General features: G+C 37.0%; 1 protein-coding gene across 1 annotated transcript in view; it reads left to right on the top strand.

Annotated features, from left to right (window-relative positions):
* ANO4 (anoctamin 4) overlaps positions 1-21,959 on the top strand; it is a 675,069-nt gene that overhangs the window by 554,761 nt on the left and 98,349 nt on the right. Inside the window, 3 exon segments of the mRNA XM_053719254.1 lie at positions 816-852; positions 15,414-15,525; positions 20,073-20,130. Coding sequence (XP_053575229.1) covers positions 816-852; positions 15,414-15,525; positions 20,073-20,130 — 207 coding nt within the window.

Below are 21,959 nucleotides of genomic sequence, written 5' to 3'. Positions count from 1 at the left end.
CCAAAACATTTATTTCCTGATTGAGACAGAGCACTGATTTTCAAACCTGTCCTCGGGCTTCCCCAGCAGGCCAGAGTTGCAGGATTACCTTGAATGAGTGCAGGGAAAACAACCATGTTTACTAATCAGCTGATTATTTCACCTGTGCTCAATTTCAGATATCCTCAAAATCTGGCCTTTTAGGAAGGCCTGGGGACAGGTTTGAAAACCAATGGGATAGAGTATACAATTTTAAACAAGTTTTCAATTTACTTGCTTTGTTCTCTTTGTATCCTTTGCTGAAAAGCATACCTAGGTATGCTTAGGAGCAGCAATATACTACTGGGAGCTAGCTGCTGATTGGTGGCTGCACATACAGTATATGCCTCTTGTCATTGGTTCACTTGTGTTCATCTAGCTCCCAGTAGTGCATTGCTGTTTTTTAACAAAGAATACCAAGAGAATGCAGCAACATTGATAAAAGGAGTAAATTGGAAAGTTGTTTAAAATTGTATGTTCTATCTGGATCATGAAAGAAAAAAAATTGTGTTTCATGTCGCTATAAGACTAGCACTGCCACGTTATCTTTATTATGCTGTACAGCTATGTATTATGCATGGACAGCTCTAATCATGGTCCTATCTCTAAAATAATCTAATGAATAATAATAATAATAAAGCAGCCAGTATAGAATGTCTATCTACACTTTTATATTTTTTTAATAAGTAGCTCTATTTGATTTACAGATTTGTCACCATTTGTGTACAAGTACTCTAAATATACAGTGTGTATAAACTATTATACTGTTAGTGACTTATTATATCTTTCTGTTTCAGCTCTATGAAAGAGTTGCACTTTTCCTCACAAATCTTGGTAAGTTTGTTTGCACTTTGCTACCCTGGCTGTTTTTATGTTTAATAGAGATAACTTGGCAATTAGAAAGGTGTTTTATTTCTTTAAATGATAATCTTCATAGTATAGGACATATCTGTGGATTTCTAAGTATTGTAGGGAAGGGAGAGACCCAGCAGATAAAATATATATAAAAAGTGGGATTAATCATCTTTAGTTTGGTGAAAAATGTTTCTGTACTTAAAAATGTATACATATATCTCAATAAGTAACACATTTATGGGGACGTTTTGTGACTTGATAAACCCCAGACAACACTTTTTAACTTAGTACCTCAAAATGTTTTCAAATGTAAACGCAAAAACACACTGATTTTATCCCGGGGTATAGCAATGTCACCAAGTGCCACCTGCTCAATCGATTTAAAAAGTAAGAATAAGCCTTTTCACACTAATAAAAATTAGCAAAATCTATAAACCAAGCAACACACAGACCAAACTATACTGATAATGCCTCTGTTTAAATTCTCTAAAAAGACATACACACCTATGGTTAACTGCACAAATATCACCTACTCGCTTCACTACACAATATAAAAAGGTATCAATCATCATGCAGGCCCTTTAACCTGTGAGGTAATTGCTATTTGTCATTTGCTTTGTCATTAATTGTGCACATTTGATTTGTGGATTACAAATTTAGGAGATTGGCCATGCAGATAACGATTTTGTGTTGTGGAACTACACACTGACAATACCAACTGACCCACAGAAACAGAGACCAACCAGGGCCCAGGATAAAATGAGGGAAAGGCCCATAACCGTCTTACACCCACACAAATGTATGCAAATGTCTGCTTATCTGTATGGCCACCACTCTGCCCTGCACCCACCAGGTCCCTGAACTTCATGAACAAGGCCCTCAACCTCCAAGGCCAGACCCTATGACCCACAGCGACAGAACCCACAGGGCTGGACCCAACACTCTAGGGCCTCCAGAGCAACACACTCCCCATCTAGTCACAGGATCCTTACTCCAGGACTAGGGCCCCACTCCAGTGCCAGGGCCCCCATTACACCTACTCTTAACTGTTTAGTTAGTGAGAGCACAGCCATCAGCCCTAGTTAACAACCACTGTGCTAGATCATTTAACCTGCTGTGACTGTGAGCTTAGGCAGCACACCAGGAGCCATGGAGAGGACACTGGTGGGTCACCATACATGTCAGGGCCCTGTTCCAGGTTCTATTTGCCTGACTGCTCAGTCAAAAACAAGAGCAAATTTGTAATCAATCCCTATATTCTATACGATGCAAACTTTTAATAATAGTTAAAGGGACCTGAAGCCCCAAATTTTTCTGTCATGATTCCGATAGAGTATATACTTTTAAACAACTTTCCATGCTATTTCTATTATCTAATTTGCTGAGTTTTTTTGGTATCCTTTGCCGGGAAGGATACCTAGGTACGCTCAGGAGTGGCGAGCTGGCTGCTGATTGGTGTCTGCATATGTCTATTGCTGCCCTTGAATAAAGGATACCAAGAAAATTTAGCAAATTTGATAACAGAAGTAAATTGGAAAGTTGTTTAAAAATGTATGTTCTATCTGAATCATAAAAGAAACTTTTTGAGTTTTGTGTCCCTTTAATTTTATATAAATCTCGTAACTTTTTAGTACTGCTCTTGGTATGTTGCTAAAACGGACATTTTCCACATAGATAAATTTACTGTAAATACTATGTAATCTATACTGAGTCCCAGTGGTGTCACATAGAAAGAAAAAGATAAAGCCTTCCTATGCTGTAATACTAATTAATCTGTTGCCACAATTTAACCGTTTCGTGCTCACGTGAAATCAGTAAGGCGTGCGCACAAAATAAGTGTTTCAACCTATGTAGTTACATCAAGCATACAAAACTGTATAATTAGGACTACAGTTCACTCCTCTTCCGTAGGTGGGGTATGTTTTCGTGTCCGATATGGGAGAAGTGCCAATATTACCTGCCTTCTCCGGTATAGTCTCATCCACTCTCTTCCTGCTTTCCTGGATTTCTTCTATCGCATTTTATTTTTTATTTATGTCAATTGAGATGCACAAGGTTAGGTGCATACATATATAAATAAAATTTAAATAACAACAAGAAATACATATTCTTATAAATCTTTATCTCTAAAAAAGAGAAGAACTGGCGGGCAGGCGTGCAGCCAAGCACAAGTAGAAATGCAGCAAGGCCTGTAAATCATGCAGTCGCTATGAATGTGCCAATGAGTCACTTGACACAGCGCTCTCAGCACACACAATGCCACGCCTAAAAAAGGAGGAGACTGGGACTTATACAGTTACAATGTGCGCACAAAATAGTTAACTTGTGTGCATAATGTAACTACATTATTTGGGAGACAATATGAACATGTGCTTACGATGTAGTAAAATGTGGTAACGATTTACCTTTTTTTAGTTTAAAATGTAAATGCTTTATAGTAATGTAGCTACAGCAAGTGTTTTAAAATGTTATTACATGTTATCAAGGTGCATGAAATAGTTGTCAACACTCAGTCTTTTTTATATATATATAGTTAGCAATAACTTTATAATAAAAATATATATATTTTATGGTTGAAAAATCAAATTATATATTTGTAAAAAACCTTTGATATATTGTTATAATGTTAACATTTTCTATTACATCAAGGTTCTGAACATGAACCTCTTCCCATATTTAGCTGTTAAGTCTGTTTCAATTTAATATATTTTGTATTTTATACTTTGGGGCCGATTTATCAAGGGCCGAATGGCCCCTACTGCAGTTATGAAGCATCAGTCTTAAGACCGCTGCTCCTTAACTGGTCCGCTGCCTCTGAGGCTGCGGACATCAATCCGCCTGATCCTATATGATCGGGTGAATTGACATCCCCAGCTAGCGGCCGATTGGTCACGAATCTACAGGGGGCAGCATTCACCAGAACTGCTTGTACAATGTTAAATGCCGACAGCGTATGCTGTCAGCATTCAGCGATGTCTGGCGGACATGATACGCTACAGCGTATCATGTCCGCCAGACATTGGTAAATCGGCCCCTTTGTATTTATTTAGAAAACTATTATGCTGAAGCATAAAAGCTTTGTGGAAAGTTATGGAGGTAGTTTTACTAGAAACTAAAATGAGGTATATAAAGGTTTTAGCTATAATATTTATACACGCTGTAAGGTCTGAACAGCAATGACTTTCCTATACATGACTTAGGGCAAAATTTATCAAACTGAAAGGGAAAGAAAACCAATGGCACAACTAGATCTATCATAAACCTTTTAATCCCATATCTGTAGTACTCTATGTATGTAGAGTTAATAAAGTGGAATGTAGGTACTGTGTATTATTTTATTATTACAAAGTATTTAAAGGGCCATGATACCCAAATGTTGAAACACTTGAAAGTGATGCAGCATAGCTGTAAAAAGTAGACTAGACTAGTAGACTAGAAAATATCACCTGAATATCTCTATGTAAAAAAGAAAGATATTTTACCTCAAAAGTTCCTCAGTAGCCACATCCTATTGTAAAGGACTTTTAAGCAGCAAATTAGTATGTCTGTCCCGGGACAGCTAAGGGAGTGAGCTTACGTGCACACTCATCTTATTTCCCTATTCAGTTTAAGGAAGTTTACTATGAAATCACATGAGAGTTAAGTCAAATCTCATGAGATCACAGTAAAAGAGTTCATGACCTTAGCACTGTTGATGCTGATTGGCTGCTGTTTATTTCTTCATTTTTTTATTTTTTTTACCTGCAGCTGAGCAACAGCTGAAGTATATTTCTCTTGTAAGGTGTATCCAGTCCACGGATTCATCCTTTACTTGTGTGATATTCTCCTTCCCTACAGGAAGTGGCAAAGAGAGCACACAGCAGAGCTGTCCATATAGCTCCCCCTGTGGTGTTAGAATTGTAGTTTTTATTATCTTCAATCAAAAGTTTGTTATTTTAAATGGTACCGGTTTGTACTATTTACTCTCTAGCAGAAAAGTGATGAAGATTTCTGCTGAGAGGAAAATGATTTTAGCATGTTGTAACTAAAATCCACTGCTGTTCCCACACAGGACTGAGGAGTACCAGAAAACTTCAGTTGGGGGGAACGGTTTGCAGGGTAGACTGCAATAAGGTATGTTCAGTCATTTATTTCTAGACAAGACTGAGATAATGCTAGAAGAGACTGACAATATCCCCATGAGGGGAGGGTAAGCTATGTTCAGAGACTTAGTAAGGAATTGAATGCTTACATAATGCTAATTATGCTTACACAATGCTAATTATGCTGGTTGACACTAATTCAGGACAATCAATTGGTTTTTTTTAGGAAAATATTGTTTGTAAGACACTTTGAAAGTCCTTTTGGGTTCTTTCTGGGGTTATTACCCACATGGCTATTTTTTATTCACTTGGGAGTGATTTCTTAGGCCTCACAGCTCCGGAGTAGAGTGGGAGGGGCCTAATTTCACGCCTCAGATGCGCAGTTAAAATTGCATAGAAGTTCATGCTGCTTCACATGGAGGGTCCTGCTGCTGTTTGAGGGCTTAAAGGAAGCTATATTCCCCCAAATCTGGTCCCTAAGGGCAGGTAGGGCCACAGCAGTGCTGTGGCAAGGTGCTGTAGTAATTTTAACCGGGTGTTGGCTTTAGGCTGCTCCGGTTTGGGCATTAAGGGGTTAATCGTTTTGCTACTAGTGGTGCAATCTTACTAAGGCTTTAGGTACATACTGTGAAAATTTCAAAAGGATTACTGCATTTTTCACTGTTTTGCAAAATTGTGTTCCATTTTTATCACTTAAAGGCACAGTAACGTTTTTTTCAGATTGTGTTTTTTATTTGATTAAAGTGATTTCCAAGCCTTTTTGTGTATACTACTAGTCTGTTAAACATGTCTGACACCAAGGAAAATCCTTGTTCAATGTGTTTAGAAGCCATGGTGGAACCCCCTCTCAGAATGTGTCCCACTTGTACTGATATGTCTATACACTTTAAAGATCATATTGTTGCACTTAAGAATGTGGCCCAAGATGATTCTCAGACTGAAGGTAACGAGGATAGCCCGTCTGCCTCTCCCCAAGTGTCACAACCAGTTACGCCCGCTCAAGCGATGCCTAGTGCCTCTAGTGCGTCTAACCCTTTTACATTACAAGATTTAGCGGCAGTCATGGATAATTCTCTTGCAGCTTTCTTATCTAAACTGCCCGTGTTACCTGCAAAGCGTGATAGCTCCGAACAGATTATGAGCATTCTGACGCTTTGGTAGCCGTATCCGATATACCCTCACAACGCTCTGAAGTGGGAGCGAGGGATTTGATGTCTGAGGGAGAAGTCTCTGATTCAGGAAGGGTTCCTCCTCAGACAGATTCAGATACATTGGCTTTTAAATTTAAACTAGAACACCTCCGCGTTTTGCTCAGGGAGGTATTAGCTACTCTGGATGACTGCGACCCTTTGGTGGTCCCAGAGAAATTGTGTAAAATGGACAAGTACCTAGAGGTCCCTGTTTACACTGATGCGTTTCCGGTCCCTAAGAGGATTGCGGATATCGTTACTAGGGAGTGGGATAGACCAGGTGTCCCCTTTGTCCCCCCTCCTGTTTTTAAGAAAATGTTCCCCATATCTGACCCCATGCGGGACTCGTGGCAGACGGTCCCTAAGGTGGAGGGGGCTGTTTCTTCACTTGCTAAACGCACAACCATACCAATTGAAGACAGTTGTGCTTTTAAAGACCCTATGGAAAAAAAGTTAGAGGGTTTACTTAAGAAAATTTTTGTTCAACAAGGTTTTCTTCTCCAACCTATTGCCTGCATTATTCCTGTAACTACTGCAGCTGCTTTCTGGTTTGAGGCGCTGGAAGACTCGCTCCAGGCGGAGACCTCATATGAGGAAATTATCGATAGAATTAAGGCCCTAAAGCTAGCTAATTCTTTTATCACTGACGCCGCTTTCCAAATAGCTAAGTTAGCGGCAAAAAATTCAGGTTTCGCCATTTTGGCACGCAGGGCGCTATGGCTAAAGTCCTGGTCGGCCGATGTGTCGTCTAAATCCAAGCTTTTGAACATCCCTTTCAAAGGAAAGACCCTCTTCGGGCCTTTATTTCAGAAATCACCGGGGGAAAAGGCCATGCTCTCCCTCAGGACAAGTCCTTTAAGACAAAGAACAAAGCTAATTTTCGTTCCTTTCGTAATTTCAGGAGCGGCCCTGCTTCATCCTCTCCGGCTGCAAAGCAAGAGGGTAACGCTTCACAGCCCAAGGCAACCTGGAAACCTTACCAGGGCTGGAATAAGGGTAAACAGGCCAAAGAGCCTGCAGCTGCCACCAAGACAGCATGAAGGGGTAGCCCCCGATCCGGGACCGGATCTAGTAGGGGGCAGACTCTCTCTCTTCGCTCAGGCCTGGGCAAGAGATGTACACGATCCTTGGGCATTAGAGATTGTATCCCAGGGATATCTGATAGAATTCAAGGACTCTCCTCCAAGGGGAAGGTTCCACATTTCTCGTCTGTCTACAGATCAGACAAAGAAAGAGGCGTTTTTACGCTGTGTAGAAGATCTACATACAATGGGAGTGATCCACCCAGTTCCAATTGCAGAACAAGGGTTGGGTTTTTACTCAAACCTGTTTGTGGTTCCCAAAAAAGAGGGAACTTTCAGACCCATCCTGGATCTAAAGATTCTAAACAGATTCCTCAGAGTCCCATCATTCAAAATGGAGACCATTCGGACAATCTTACCAATGATCCAGGAAGGTCAATATATGACTACAGTGGATCTAAAGGATGCATACCTACACATTCCTATCCACAAAGATCATCACCAGTTTCTCAGGTTCGCTTTTCTGGACAAGCATTACCAGTTTGTGGCTCTTCCCTTCGGCTTAGCCACTGTTCCCAGAATTTTCACAAAGGTGCTAGGGTCCCTCCTGGCGGTTCTAAGACCACGGGGCATAGCAGTGGTGCCTTACCTAGACGACATCTTAATTCAGGCGCCGTCGTTCCAAAGATCCAAGTCTCACACGGAGATTGTATTGGCCTTTCTGAGGTCTCATGGGTGGAAGGTGAACATCAAAAAGAGTTCTCTTTCCCCTCTCCCAAGGGTTCCCTTCCTAGGGACTCTAATAGACTCGGTAGAAATGAAAATATTTCTGACGGAGGTCAGAAAATTAAAACTCTTAACTACTTGCCGAGCTCTTCATTCCATTCCCCGGCCATCTGTAGCTCAGTGCATGGAGACAATCGGATTAATGGTAGCAGCAATGGACATAGTCCCTTTTGCTCGGATACACCTCAGACCACTGCAACTATGCATGCTCAAACAGTGGAATGGGGATTATGCAGATTTGTCTCCTCAAATTCAGTTGGACCAGGAGACCAGAGATTCTCTTCTCTGGTGGTTGTCTCAGGATCGCCTGTCTCAGGGAATATGTTTCCGCAGGCCAGAGTGGATCATTGTAACGACCGACGCCAGTCTGTTAGGCTGGGGTGCGGTCTGGGACTCCCTGAAAGCTCAGGGCTTATGCTCTCGGGAAGAAACTCTTCTCCCGATAAACATTCTGGAACTGAGGGCGATTTTCAATGCTCTTCAGGCATGGCCTCAACTAGCTGTGGCCAAATTCATCAGATTTCAGTCGGACAACATCATGGCTGTAGCTTACGCCAATCATCAGGGGGGAACAAAGAGTTCCCTAGCGATGACGGAAGTAACCAAAATAATCAGGTGGGCGGAGGATCACTCCTGCCATCTCTCAGCAATTTTCACATCCCAGGAGTAGACAACTGGGAGGCGGATTTTCTAAGTCGTCAGACTTTTCACCCGTGGGAGTGGGAACTCCACCCGGAGGTATTTGCCCAGCTGACTCAGCTATGGGGCACTCCAGAGTTGGATCGGATGGCGTCCCGTCAGAACATCAAACTTCCTCTCTACCGGTCCAGGTCCCAGGATCCCAAGGCGGTATTGATAGATGCTCTAGCAGCGCCTTGGTCCTTCAATCTGGCTTATGTTTTTCCACCGTTTCCCCTTCTCCCTCGTCTGGTCGCCAGAATCAAGCAGGATAAGGCTTCGGTGATTCTGATAGCGCCTGCGTGGCCACGCAGAACTTGGTATGCAGACCTAGTGGACATGTCATCTGTCTCACCATGGACACTGCCAATGAGGCAGGATCTTCTAATACAGGGTCCGTTCAAGCATCCAAATCTAATTTCTCTGCGTCTGACTGCTTGGAGATTGAACGCTTAATTCTATCAAAGCGTGGTTTCTCTGAGTCAGTTATAGATACTCTGATTCAGGCTAGAAAGCCTGTCACCAGGAAAATCTACCATAAGATATGGCGGAAATATCTTTGTTGGTGTGAATCCAAGGGTTACTCATGGAGTAAGATTAGGATTCCCAGGATATTGTCTTTCCTCCAAGAAGGATTGGAGAAAGGATTGTCAGCTAGTTCCTTAAAAGGACAGATAGCTGCTCTGTCTATCCTTTTACACAAGCGTCTGGCAGAGGTACCAGACGTTCAAGCGTTTACTCAGGCTTTAGTCAGAATCAAGCCTGTCTATAAACCTGTGGCTCCGCCATGGAGTCTAAATCTAGTTCTTTCAGTTCTTCAAGTGGTTCCGTTTGAACCTTTACATTCCATAGATATTAAGTTATCTTGGAAAGTTTTGTTTTTGGTAGCTATCTCTTCTGCTCGAAGAGTCTCAGAATTATCTGCCTTACAGTGTGATTCACCTTACCTGGTGTTCCACGCAGATAAGGTAGTTTTGCGTACCAAACCTGGTTTTCTTTCTAAAGTTGTTTCTAACAAGAATATTAACCAGAAAATAGTTGTTCCTTCTCTGTGTCCTAATCCTTCTTCGAAGAAGGAACGTCTGTTACACAATCTTGATGTAGTTCTTGCTTTAAAGTTCTATTTACAAGCAACTAAGGATTTCAGACAAACCTCTTCCTTGTTTGTTATCTATTCTGGTAAGAGGAGGGGTCAGAAAGCGACTGCTACCTCTCTTTCCTTTTGGCTGAAAAGCATCATCCGTTTGGCCTATGAGACTGCTGGCCAGCAGCCTCCTGAAACTATTACTGATCATTCTACCAGAGCAGTGGCTTCCACATGGGCTTTTAAAAATGAGGCTTCTGTTGAACAGATTTGTAAGGCAGCGACTTGGTCTTCACTGCATACTTTTTCCAAATTTTACAAATTCGATACTTTTGCTTCTTCGGAGGCTATTTTTGGGAGAAAGGTTTTGCAAGCAGTGGTGCCTTCCGTTTAAGGTACCTGTCTTGTTCCCTCCCTTCATCCGTGTCCTAAAGCTTTGGTATTGGTATCCCACAAGTAAAGGATGAATCCGTGGACTGGATACACCTTACAAGAGAAAACAGAATTTATGCTTACCTGATAAATTACTTTCTCTTGTGGTGTATCCAGTCCACGGCCCGCCCTGGCAATCAAGTCAGGTAAAAAAAAATTTTTGTTTAAACTACAGTCACCACTGCACCCTATGGTTTCTCCTTTTTCTTCCTAACCTTTGGTCGAATGACTGGGGGGTGGAGCTAGAGGGGGAGCTATATGGACAGCTCTGCTGTGTGCTCTCTTTGCCACTTCATGTAGGGAAGGAGAATATCCCACAAGTAAAGGATGAATCCGTGGACTGGATACACCACAAGAGAAAGTAATTTATCAGGTAAGCATAAATTCTGTTTTTTTTTTTTACACAAAACTTACTCTGCTGAGCTGAGGAATTTGTGAGGTAAAATATCTTCCTTTTTTTTTTACATAGAGATGCTCAGGTGATATTTTCTTGTCAGTTTTTTACAGTTATACTGCATCAGTTTCAAGTGATTTAGCATATGAGTATTATGTCCCTTTAAGAGAGGGAAAGGACCAACTCTTGAAAGAAATACACTTATATAACCCATAGGTTATTAGAAAACGTTATTCAGCTAAATAGCTGATTCAATTTAAACAACAGCATAGAATATAGAAGATGTGGATCACATAATAATAAAACCTAACTTTTAATAAGTTGTAAATAAAATAGGAAAGCGCATATTTAAAAACACACTTCAGTACCTCCCGTAGTGTAATATGTAGTAATAGTAGTGGAGTGAATTGCTAACCGTTTGATATAAATAGCTTCAAATTAACTCTGCAGTACCCAGCACACGAGGTCTATAGCTGGTTAATTTGCAATTGGATATACTCTGAACTGCAATATGAGATGCACCTGGATTCCATTATAATGTCAATAGTATGTGCTTATACATCATTATCCATATTAAAGTTCTCAAATACATAGAGAGGTTTAGTGGTCATCATACATAATTTGAGCAAATGATACCTTTACTGATTATAATGTACCCTTACAGTACCATAGATAGCTTCAACAATGTAAGACGTTAAGTTGTGCTGATACACGATCAAATATGTGCCTAAATAAAAGGCTTAAACAAAGCGACTGAATATGTTGGTATAGTGTATCGCAGCTCACTACTTGTGGAATAGCCGCGTAATATAATCTGAGTGTTAGAACTGGTTTACATGTGTATCAAAATATTTAGAGTCAAGTTAAAGGGACATGTAGCCCTTTTTTTTCATGATTTAGATAGAGAATGCAATTTTAAACAACTTTCTAATTTACTTCTATTATCTAATTTGCTTCATTCTTTTGGTATTCTTTGCTGAAAAGCATATCTAGATATGCTCAGTAGCTGCTGATTGGTAGATAGATGCCTCTTGTGATTGGCTCATCCATGTGAATTGCTATTTCTTCAGCAAAGGATATCTTAAGAATGAAGCAAATTAGATAATAGAAGTAATTTGAAAAGTTATTTAAAATTGTATTTTCTACCTGAATCAAGAAAGAAATTTTGGGGGTTTAGTGTCCCTTTAAGCAAAGTCCCATAGTAGCTATCTTAATGTGAACTGAAATCAATCAAACGCTCCACCTAATGAGCAAATAAGTATACTAAATGGGGTAGTCTAAGGCCATTTAAAACACAGGAGCTCCTAGGACTCCTCACCAATACCCTAGGGTCCCTAACCTGTTTCACAATAACCGGCTTTGTCAATGGTCAAAATGTATCAAAGTGTGAAATAATGCAACTAAAAAGTCACAAGCACAATTGCGGCAGATTGCATTCAGTATGCAGATATTAATAAAAAAACCTTGTTATCTTCAAATGGAAATTGCGATAAGCAAACAAATTTCCTGTAGCAGAACTCTATTTTCTTTATTTATTAATCATGCGGTATACACTAGTTTTGTAATAGGAAATTGTAATAATTATTAATCCGATTAACAAAGATTAATGTTATCACGTGATGTAAGTGCGGGAAGGAAATTAATAAAGTTTCTTTTATTCAACCTGTTTATTTTACCATTATTTGAGAAAACGGTTATTGTTTTTTGTGCTGTAAGATTATGTTCGGCCTTTTCGAGTCGCTTTTTCTTTCTTTGCAATCTTTTATTGTTCCTTATATTTTTTATATTTTATAGCGACTTTTGGGTGATTTCTAAATCCAAATATTGCCATTATGGAAAGAAAAAAAAAAAACTACATTGAAATTCTGGAAAAACAACAATATTGCTCTTTCTCTTTCACTACCTTGCAACCTACAAATTGGCGAAATTCAAAAGAGTGAATGTTACATGCGCCACTTTTCTTAAATATGTGAGCACTGCGAATAAAGATGGGCATTTCCAAATGCCAATAGAGATTAGTACAATTTATTTGCATATATTAAAGACATGAGTTGATTGGTTTGCACATATTGGCACATAATCCTTTATAAATATGGGAATATAATTTGTGAGGGTTTTTTTGTTTGGTGATAAACATGAGAATTTCCTTATTTTCACTTTGATAAATGTTACCCTTATTAAATGAAATTATTCAAATTAGTCGATTGTGTAAGTATCAAGTTTTCAATATTTATTTCTGTTCTGACTTATATCCTAAAAACATATTCACAGCAACATTAAAGGGACATAATAGTCAAAATTAAATTTTCATGGTTCAGTTAGTTTAACTTCAGTAGTAGGGAAATTAATGGAAAGCCTCTTAAAAGAAAGAATTATGACAAACAATTTAGAGGACCAAAATGGTTTTACTTCAGGAAGATCATGTCCGACTAATCTAATTGACTTCTTTGATTATGTAACAAAAGTATTAGACAAGGGTGGAGCAGTTGATGTAGCATATCTAGATTTCAGCAAAGCATTTGACACCATCTCACACAACAAACTAGTTCACAAACTGTATCTCCTTGGTCTAGACTCAAAAATTGTGAACTGGGTGGAATGCTGGCTTAAAGGGACATGGAACCCAAAATCTTTATTTCACGATTTAGGAAGAGCATGCAATTTTAAACAACTTTCTAATTTACTTCTATTATCTAATTTGCTTCATTCTCTAGATATCATTTGCTGAAAAGCATATCTAGATAGGCTCAGTAGATACTGATTGGTGGCTTCTCATAGATGCCTTGTGTGATTGGCTCATCCATGTGCATTGCTTTTTCTTAACAAAGGATATCTGAATAATGAAGCAAATTAGATAATAGAAGTAACTTAGAAAATTTATTAAAATTGCATTCTTTATCTGAATTATGAAAGATAAAATTTAGGTTTAATGTCCCTTTAAGGACAGAAAACAAAGTGTCTTAGTAAATGGAGTACATTCAGCAGAGGGGGCTGTTACTAGTGGTGTTCCTCAGGGGTCAGTTCTGGGGCCTGTTTTGTTTAACATATGTATTTGTGATATAAGCAAAGGGCTACAGGGGAAAGTATGTCTGTTTGCAGATGATACAAAAATGTGTAACAGAGTGGATGTTCCAGGTGGGGTAGACAAAATGAGAAGTGATATAAAACAATTGGAGGATTGGACAAATTTCTGGGATCTAAAGTTTATCACAGTGTAAAATTATGCATTTAGGGAAGAAAAATCCAAATGTTAATTACAGACTCAGTGACACTTTACTGACTGTTACAAATGAGGAACGAGACATGGGAATTATTATTTCAGATGATTTAAAATTTGGTAAACAATGTAGTATCATAGCGAGTAGGGCCAGCAGAATGCTTGCATGTATTGGTAGAGGTATTTGCAGCAGAAATAGTAAGGTTCTTATGCCACTTTACAGTTCAGATTAGTTAGGCCTCATCTTGAGTATTGTGTGCAGTTCTGGAGGCTATGGGGTCACTTTTTCAATGTGTGTCCGACATGATATGCTGTAGAGTATCATGTCTGACAGACATCGCTAAATGCAGACAGCATACGCTGTCGGCATTTAACATTGCACAAGCAGTTTACCTGCTTGTGCAATGCCGCCCCCTGCAGAATCGCGGCCAATCGGCCGCTAGCAGGGGGTATCAATCAGCCCAATCGTATAGGATCATGCAGATTGCAGACCGCAGCATCAGAGGCAGCGGATCAGTTATGGAGCAGCGATCTTTGCTGTTATCGGCAAACCTGAAGTCTCGCGCACAAACAGGGGCATCAAGCTCCATTCGGAGCTTGATAATTTGGCCCCCATATCTTCAGAAGGATATTAACAAACTTGAATCTGTGCAAAGGAGGGTTACCAAAATGGTACATGATCTAAAAAAATAATACTTACCAGGATAGGCTCAATTACCTAAATATGTATAGCTTAGAGGAGAGAAGGGAAAGAGGTGATATGATCGCAACTTTCAAGTATGTTAAAGGGTTTAATAAAACTGAGGCTGTGGGTATTTTACATAAAAAGGAAAATTCAAGAACAAAGGGTCATGATCTCAAGCTAAAGGGTAGTAGATTCAGGAGTAATTTGAGGAAGCACTTCTTTACGGAAAGAGTGATTGATTTATAGAATAAACTTCCTCAAGAGGTAGTAGCAACAAACACTGTGGGGGACTTTAAAAATACCTGGGACAAGAATAAGGCTATCCTACGAACTAGATAAGTTTATACTGTTAGGTAATATCGGGCAGACTTGCTGGCTCTTGTCTGCCGTCAATATCTATGTTTCTATAAAAACAATATATCTATTAAAATGTCAATTTTACTAATTCAATATCAATTTGGATTGACAAAATTAAACTCAGGGGTTGCAGAACATGGATTAATTTCTTGGAGAAGCTTCAAAATACTTTACATTTTATGTTATATAAAGGGGTTTTAAATGAAATTAAAAACTACTCTATCACATTAGATGAGTTTATTTTTTTATGTATTTTAACAAATTATATTCTGTCACTATGTGCTTGACCCCTACTAAAATGTTAAGAACCTGACGTACCTTCTTGCCACTCCAGATGAGAATACAGGCACAGATTTGACATTGGGCCTCATTTAAATTAATTTGAATTTGTTATATGAAAGTTTCATATTTTTTTATATTTTCCAGTCTGTTAGAAGCAACATGTTGTGGTGTCATTACTGTTATTCAAATATTATTAATAAACACTGTTTTACACACACAATCACTGATTTTTAAATATAAAAAAATGAAAAAAGAGATTTAACACTGACTAGTTCTGCTAAATGGTAAAATATTCTGAAATCTACAGTTCTGCACATTTTTTTACCCACAGAACAACCACGTACTGAATCAGAGTGGGAGAACAGCTTTACTTTGAAAATGTTTCTTTTTCAGTTTGTCAATCTGAACAGCTCAACATTTTACATAGCCTTCTTCCTCGGAAGGTAAGAAAATCTCCTGTATAACCAATCATTTATGTACATGGGTATCTCACTAGCCACTGCCTGTCCTCCAGGCTCATGAACAAAGCAGATGTGGCGAACTTTAAAGGAACAGTTAAAGGGAAACTGTACCCAAAAATTTTCTTCCGTGATTCAGTTTGAGCATGAAATTTTAAGCAACTTTCTAATTTACTCCTATTATCAAATTTTCTTCATTCTCTTGGTATCTTTATTTGAAATGCAAGAATGTAAGTTTAGATGCCGGCCCATTTTTGGTGAACAACCTGGGTTGTCCTTGCTGATTGGTGGATAAATTCATCCACCAATAAAAAAGTGCTGTCCAGAGTACTGAAACCAAAAAAAAAGCTTAGATGCCTTCTTTTTCAAATAATGATAGCAAGAGAACGAAGAAAAATTGATAATAGGAGTAAATTAGAAAGTTGCTTAAAATTACATGCTCTTTCTGAATTACAAAAGAAAAAAAATTAGGTTCAGTGTCCCTTTAAGTTTAAATTAAACTTTCATGATTCTGATAGAAAATAGAATTTTAAACTATCTAATTTGGTTCAACCTCTTAATTTATTTTTTTTAAAAGATATCTAGATATACTCAGGAGCAGCAGTGAACTACTGTGAGCTAGCTGCTACTTGTTGACTGCACATATATGCCTCTTATCAATGGCTTACTCAGAGGATTAATCTAGGTCCCAGAAGTGAATTGCTTCTCCTTCAACAAAGATATCTGAGCCATGAAAGAAAAAAAAAGGGTTTTATGTCCCTTTACTCTTTTTAGATTTAGAGCCCAATGATCTAAGTCTTGCCAGTACTGTGAGGTCCCTAAAATAATTTTAGAAAGGCAAATTTTACCTTGTGAGCTGTTAATCTAGCTATGAAGGTTTCTATATTTGAATAAAAGGGACATACATTACAAAATATGCTCAAAATAAGACTGCAAAGATTCTGTGTTATGTTTTTCAATGCCAGTGAGTTTTTGATCACTAGATTCTTAATTAAATATTTAAAGTGACTTAGCAGGACAGTGAGTTCAAAATTAATATAATGCACATTTATTATTTCCTGGTTTTCCTGTAATTTACCTCTGGAAATTGTGCTTTGTCTGCTAGAGTGCATGCTGCGTACGTATGTTTTTAGCCCTCATGTTACAGGACGACTATTTAGATCAGAGCAGGTGTGTATATATATATATATATATATATATATATATATATATATATATATATATATATATATATATACAGCTCTGGAAAATAATGAGACCACTGCACAATTATCAGTTTCTCTGGTTTTACTATTTATAAGTATGTGTTTGACTAAAATGTACAGTTTTGTTTTTTTCTATGAACTACTGACATTTCTCCCAAACTCCAAATATACATTTTGCGTTTATGTTGATTTATTTGCAAAAAATAACAACTGGTCAAAATAACAATACAGATACAGTGTTTTCAGACCTTGAATAATGCAAATAAAATAAGTTCATATTCATTTTTAAACAACACAATACTAACATTTGAATTTAGCAAGCGTTCAGACATCAATAACTGGTGGAATAACAAATTAACATTGTGTTTGCTGCAACTGTTTTTTAATAGCCATTATTTGACTTATTTGGAGGAGCCAATCTGGGAAGACACAAAAGATAACAGTGATTATAATGTTAGTATGAAATACATTGTTTTGCAGTTATCAGTTAAAGCCAATTGGGGAGTTATGTAGTAGGGTTAGCCTTGATCAATCAACATGGTGCTTCTCCAAATTAGAAAATCTATTTTTTAGAACTAAATTGTATGAAAAGGGGGCATAAAAATAATGAAAGTATATTACAAAGTTGTTTCTTGACACATAACTAAGCATTTTATATAAAAATATCAAGGCGCTTACTGTCCCTTTAATACTTTCCAGTATACTTCCATTATCAAAATGTGTATATTCTTTTCATGTGCACACTTTCCGAGGCTCCAGCTCCTACTTAGAATGTGCAAAAGTACATATTATATCTGTATATGCATTTTTTATTGGCTGATTGATGTCACATGATGCAGGGGAAGGAGAATAAGATTAAAGGGACATGAAACCAAATTTTTTCTTTCATGATTTAGATATAGAATACAATTTTAAACAACTTTCTAATTTACTTCTATTGTCTAATTTATTTCATTCTCTTGGTATCATTTGTTGAAGGAGCAGCAATGCACTAATGGTTTCTAACTGAACACATGGGTGAGCCAATCACAAACGATATATATATATGCAGCCACCAATCAACAGCTAGAACATAGGTTCTCTGCTGCTCATGAGCTTGCCTAGATAAACTTTTCAGCAAAGGATAACAAGAGAAAGAAGCAAATTAAATAATAGAAGTAAATTGGAAAGTTGTTTAAAATTATATTCTCTATTTGAATCATGAAAGAAACATTTTGAGTTTCATGTCCCTTTAAGTTTGGAACTTGGCAGAAAATATTCTACTGCACATTTCAAATTCAAAGCAAGTGCTATTGCATAAATTCTGCTGTATTTAGTGGTCCTTTAAGGAAGTCAAACTCCACTGCATCACAGATAATAATGGCAGGTAGGACATTATTTAAGCAGCTGCTGTGTCTTAAATGGACATTATTAATGCAAAGCTGTAATTTGTTATAATAATGTGCCTTTTACAAGCCACATACAGAGCAGTCTATTCTCATACTGAAGGGGAGTAATTTGAGGAAGCTCTTCTTTACAGAAAGGGTGATTGATTCATGGAATAAACTTCCTCAAGAGGTGGTAGTGATAAACACTGGGGTCACTTTAAAAATGCCTGTAATAAGCATAAGGCTATTCTACGCACTAGATACGTTTGATTCTTTTAGGAAATATTGGGCAGACTTGTTGGGCCTATGACTCTTATCTGCCATCAAAATCTATGTTTCTGTCATTCGGCATAATATTAGCTATTATAATAAAATTATAAAATATGACTTATTGCAGGCTCTTTGACTTAAATTACCTTTATGTTGTCTTTTAACACAGAACATAGTATATTTTAGTGTAAAACAATTGTCTTTAGCAGAGGTGATAAGAACTGCAAAACAAAGCAATCATAATGATCATAGCTAACTGTTTCTTCTCCAGTAACAATGCCCCGCTGGCTTCTCCAAATAAGGCAAGTGGTTAATGGAGTTTGGCTGAGCAACAGTTGCAGCAAAAAGTTATTAAAGGGACATGGAACCCAACATTTTTCTTTCATGATTCAGATAGAGAATACAATTTTAAAAAACATTCTAATTTACTTCTATTTAGTTTGCTTCATTCTTCTGATATCCTTTGTTAAAGAAATAGCTATGCATATGGGTGAGCCAATCACACGAGGCATCTATGTGCAGCCACCAATCAGCAGCCACTGAGCCTATTTAGATATGCATTTCCAACAAAGGATATCAAGAGAATGAAGCAAATTAAATAATAAAAGTACATTTTTAAAAATCGCATGCTCTTTCTAAATCATGAAAGAAAAAAAAAATTGTTTCATGTCCATTTAAGGCATTCAAAACATTTTGAACTCTCTTAGTATGTTAGTGTATTGCAGGACTTTATACAGATCTTGTAATAACAATGAGTTACTTTCCTTTTTAAATAATGAATGCAGTTTTTATCATAGATTAAAGGGACAGTGTACACTCATTTTCATATAACTGCATGTAATAGACACTACTATAAAGAATACGCACAGATACTGATATAAAAATCCAGTATAAAACTCTTTCAAAACTTACTTAGAAGCTCTCAGTTTAGCTCTGTTGCAAAGGTAGCTGGAAAGCCTAATGCAAGTGGGAAATAAGACCCTCCCCCTTCTTTTGCATATGAAAAGACCCTTTACACAAACAGGAGCAAGCTGGTGGAGTAGGTAGCTGACGGTATTCTCATAAAACTTTGGGGCTTGATTAGGAGTCTGAAAATTAGAGCAATGTTATTTAAAAATAAGCAAAACTTTACATTTAAAAAAAAAAACAAAAAAAAAAAACTTTATGGGCTATATAAATAGATCATCTACAAAACATTTATGCAAAGAAACAATGAGTGTATAATGTCCCTTTAATTCTGCAGTATTTATTCAAATATATATGAACTTATTACAATGATCATAAGCTTTTCACAGTGGAAGGTAGATTTGTTTTGAGCCCTGTCTGTCATATCAAATTTAAACTTTTAAAGCAATAAATTAAATGGACTAATTCCTTCTCTTGCATTTGTGTACCAAACTGGGGGATGATTTATGGTTTGTTCTTGCAGTATGTCATAGAAAACAGTTGAATGACATCTGTTATACAAACAGATTAGTGAATACTGTGACATCCACACTGCAACCTCAATAGAACATATGAAACAAACGTAAAATTCAGCTAAATCAATACTGCTTTATCAAAGGGACAATAGGACCATATTGTACTTTTTATTTCTAGAAATTTGTTTACAGTATATGTACGTTAATGTTACTGCATAATCATAACTTGTAAATGTGTGTGTGTTATTATTTATCTTTTATTTTTAAAGATTTACTGGAAGACCGGGGGCATATTTAAGACTTATAAACAGATGGCGACTAGAAGAGGTTAGTATTTAACAAATAAATGTAGTCCAGGTGTTATATTACTAAGCAAATGCAAGTCATTTATTTTTGTACTTTAGCAAAATAAATAAATTCAAAACATCCAACTATTATAGAATACAACCCCCTCCTGTCCTTAACTGAGAAATCAGTTTTAAACAATGTCTGCTATCTAATAATCTCATAATATCCCTTATTTTAAAAGGATAATTGAAATACATAGAAATCTGTGTTTTTATTGTTATATAATCATTTTCATTAAAAAGAGGTATATTTGTATATCACAACGTATTTCTTCTTACTCATATACTTAACAAAATAATATATTTTGGCATATAAGATGCACCTGATTATAAGACATACTATATTTTAAGGTAACATTTTAGAGAAAAACAAATAAAGAATATGGAAGAACCTCTTCTGCTGTACTGAAATGTCACTATCTCTCCCAATCAATACTCCTTATGTCTGTTACATGCTCTTTTTATTTTCCTCTTCTGTCTCTTATCTCCCCTCGTTCCCTCTGTCTCCTCTTTCTATTCCTTCACCCAGCAAGTAAATATATTTCCTCAGTGCATCATCACCTGCAGTTGCATTAATATGTTACCAGTGAGCTGTCTTTCTCTTACATTTGGCACATAAGACACAATAAAATGTTTTAAAATATTTTTTTTTACATTTTGCCAAATATAAGATTAACAAATGTAGTTTTACATTTATTCTTCTAATAAACCATAGCAAAGCCATGTTTTTCAGTGATAGTGTTTTCTAAACAAAATAAATCACTTGTCAAATATCTATCTATTATCTATCTAAAATGAGTTTTAGTTTACTCTTAGTACTGATAAAACGAATAATAAAAAGTAGTTTGTTAGCATACATATTATAATCAATAAGGTAGTTTGTTATTGTTGCTTATTATTCTAGGGGTATTTTGGGGTGTAATGATGAGTTATTATACTTAGTAAAACTCTAGTGATTGATTTTCAAATATTGCTATATATTTTGAGTTTGTAGTTAAAGTTTATTTATAAACCTTACTGTTTACATAGAAAATTATGTTTGCCTACTTAGGATAGTATTGATGACCTTAAAGGGACCGTCTACACCAGAATATTTATTGTTTTAAAAGATAGATAATCCCTTTATTACCCATTCCCTAATTTTGCATAACCAACACAGTTATATTAATACCATTTTTACCTCTGTGATTATCTTATATCTAAGCCTCTGCAAACTGCCCCCTTATTTCAGTTCTTTTGATAGACTTGCATTGTAGCCATTCAGTGGTGGCTCCTAGGAACTCCACGTGCGTTTGCACATTGTTATCTATATGACGCACGTGAACGAACACCCTCTAGTGGTGAAAAACTGTCAAAATGCCCTGAGCTAAGAGGCGACCTTCAAGGGCTTAGAAATTAGCATATGAACCTCCTAGATTTAGTTTTCAACTAAGAATACCAAGAGAACAAAGCAAAATTGGTGATAGAAGTAAATTAGAAAATTGTTTAAAATTCTGAATAATGAAAGTTTGTTTTGGACTAGACTGCCCCTTTAACTTTATAATGTTATACAAAGTACTAAAAATCATATGTGCTCTATATTGCCACAATTTTTGACTCACAAGAAAGATAGGAATTCATAAAACAGTTATTAGAAAGAAAAATAAATAAAGGGCCCAATGACCAAATCTCTCATCCGAGGCGAGATAAGAAAGCTCACTTGTATGGCGAGGTCCCTCAAAAATGTTTAGAAACACAAATTTTACGTTTAAAGACTTTTATCTCACTATGCAGGTTTCTGTATGTGAAGAAGGAGTCTCTAAATGTAAA

Source organism: Bombina bombina, chromosome 6 (genome assembly GCF_027579735.1).
Source record: "Bombina bombina isolate aBomBom1 chromosome 6, aBomBom1.pri, whole genome shotgun sequence".
Classification (NCBI taxonomy): domain Eukaryota; kingdom Metazoa; phylum Chordata; class Amphibia; order Anura; family Bombinatoridae; genus Bombina; species Bombina bombina.
This window is presented reverse-complemented; position numbering and strand designations above follow the sequence as displayed.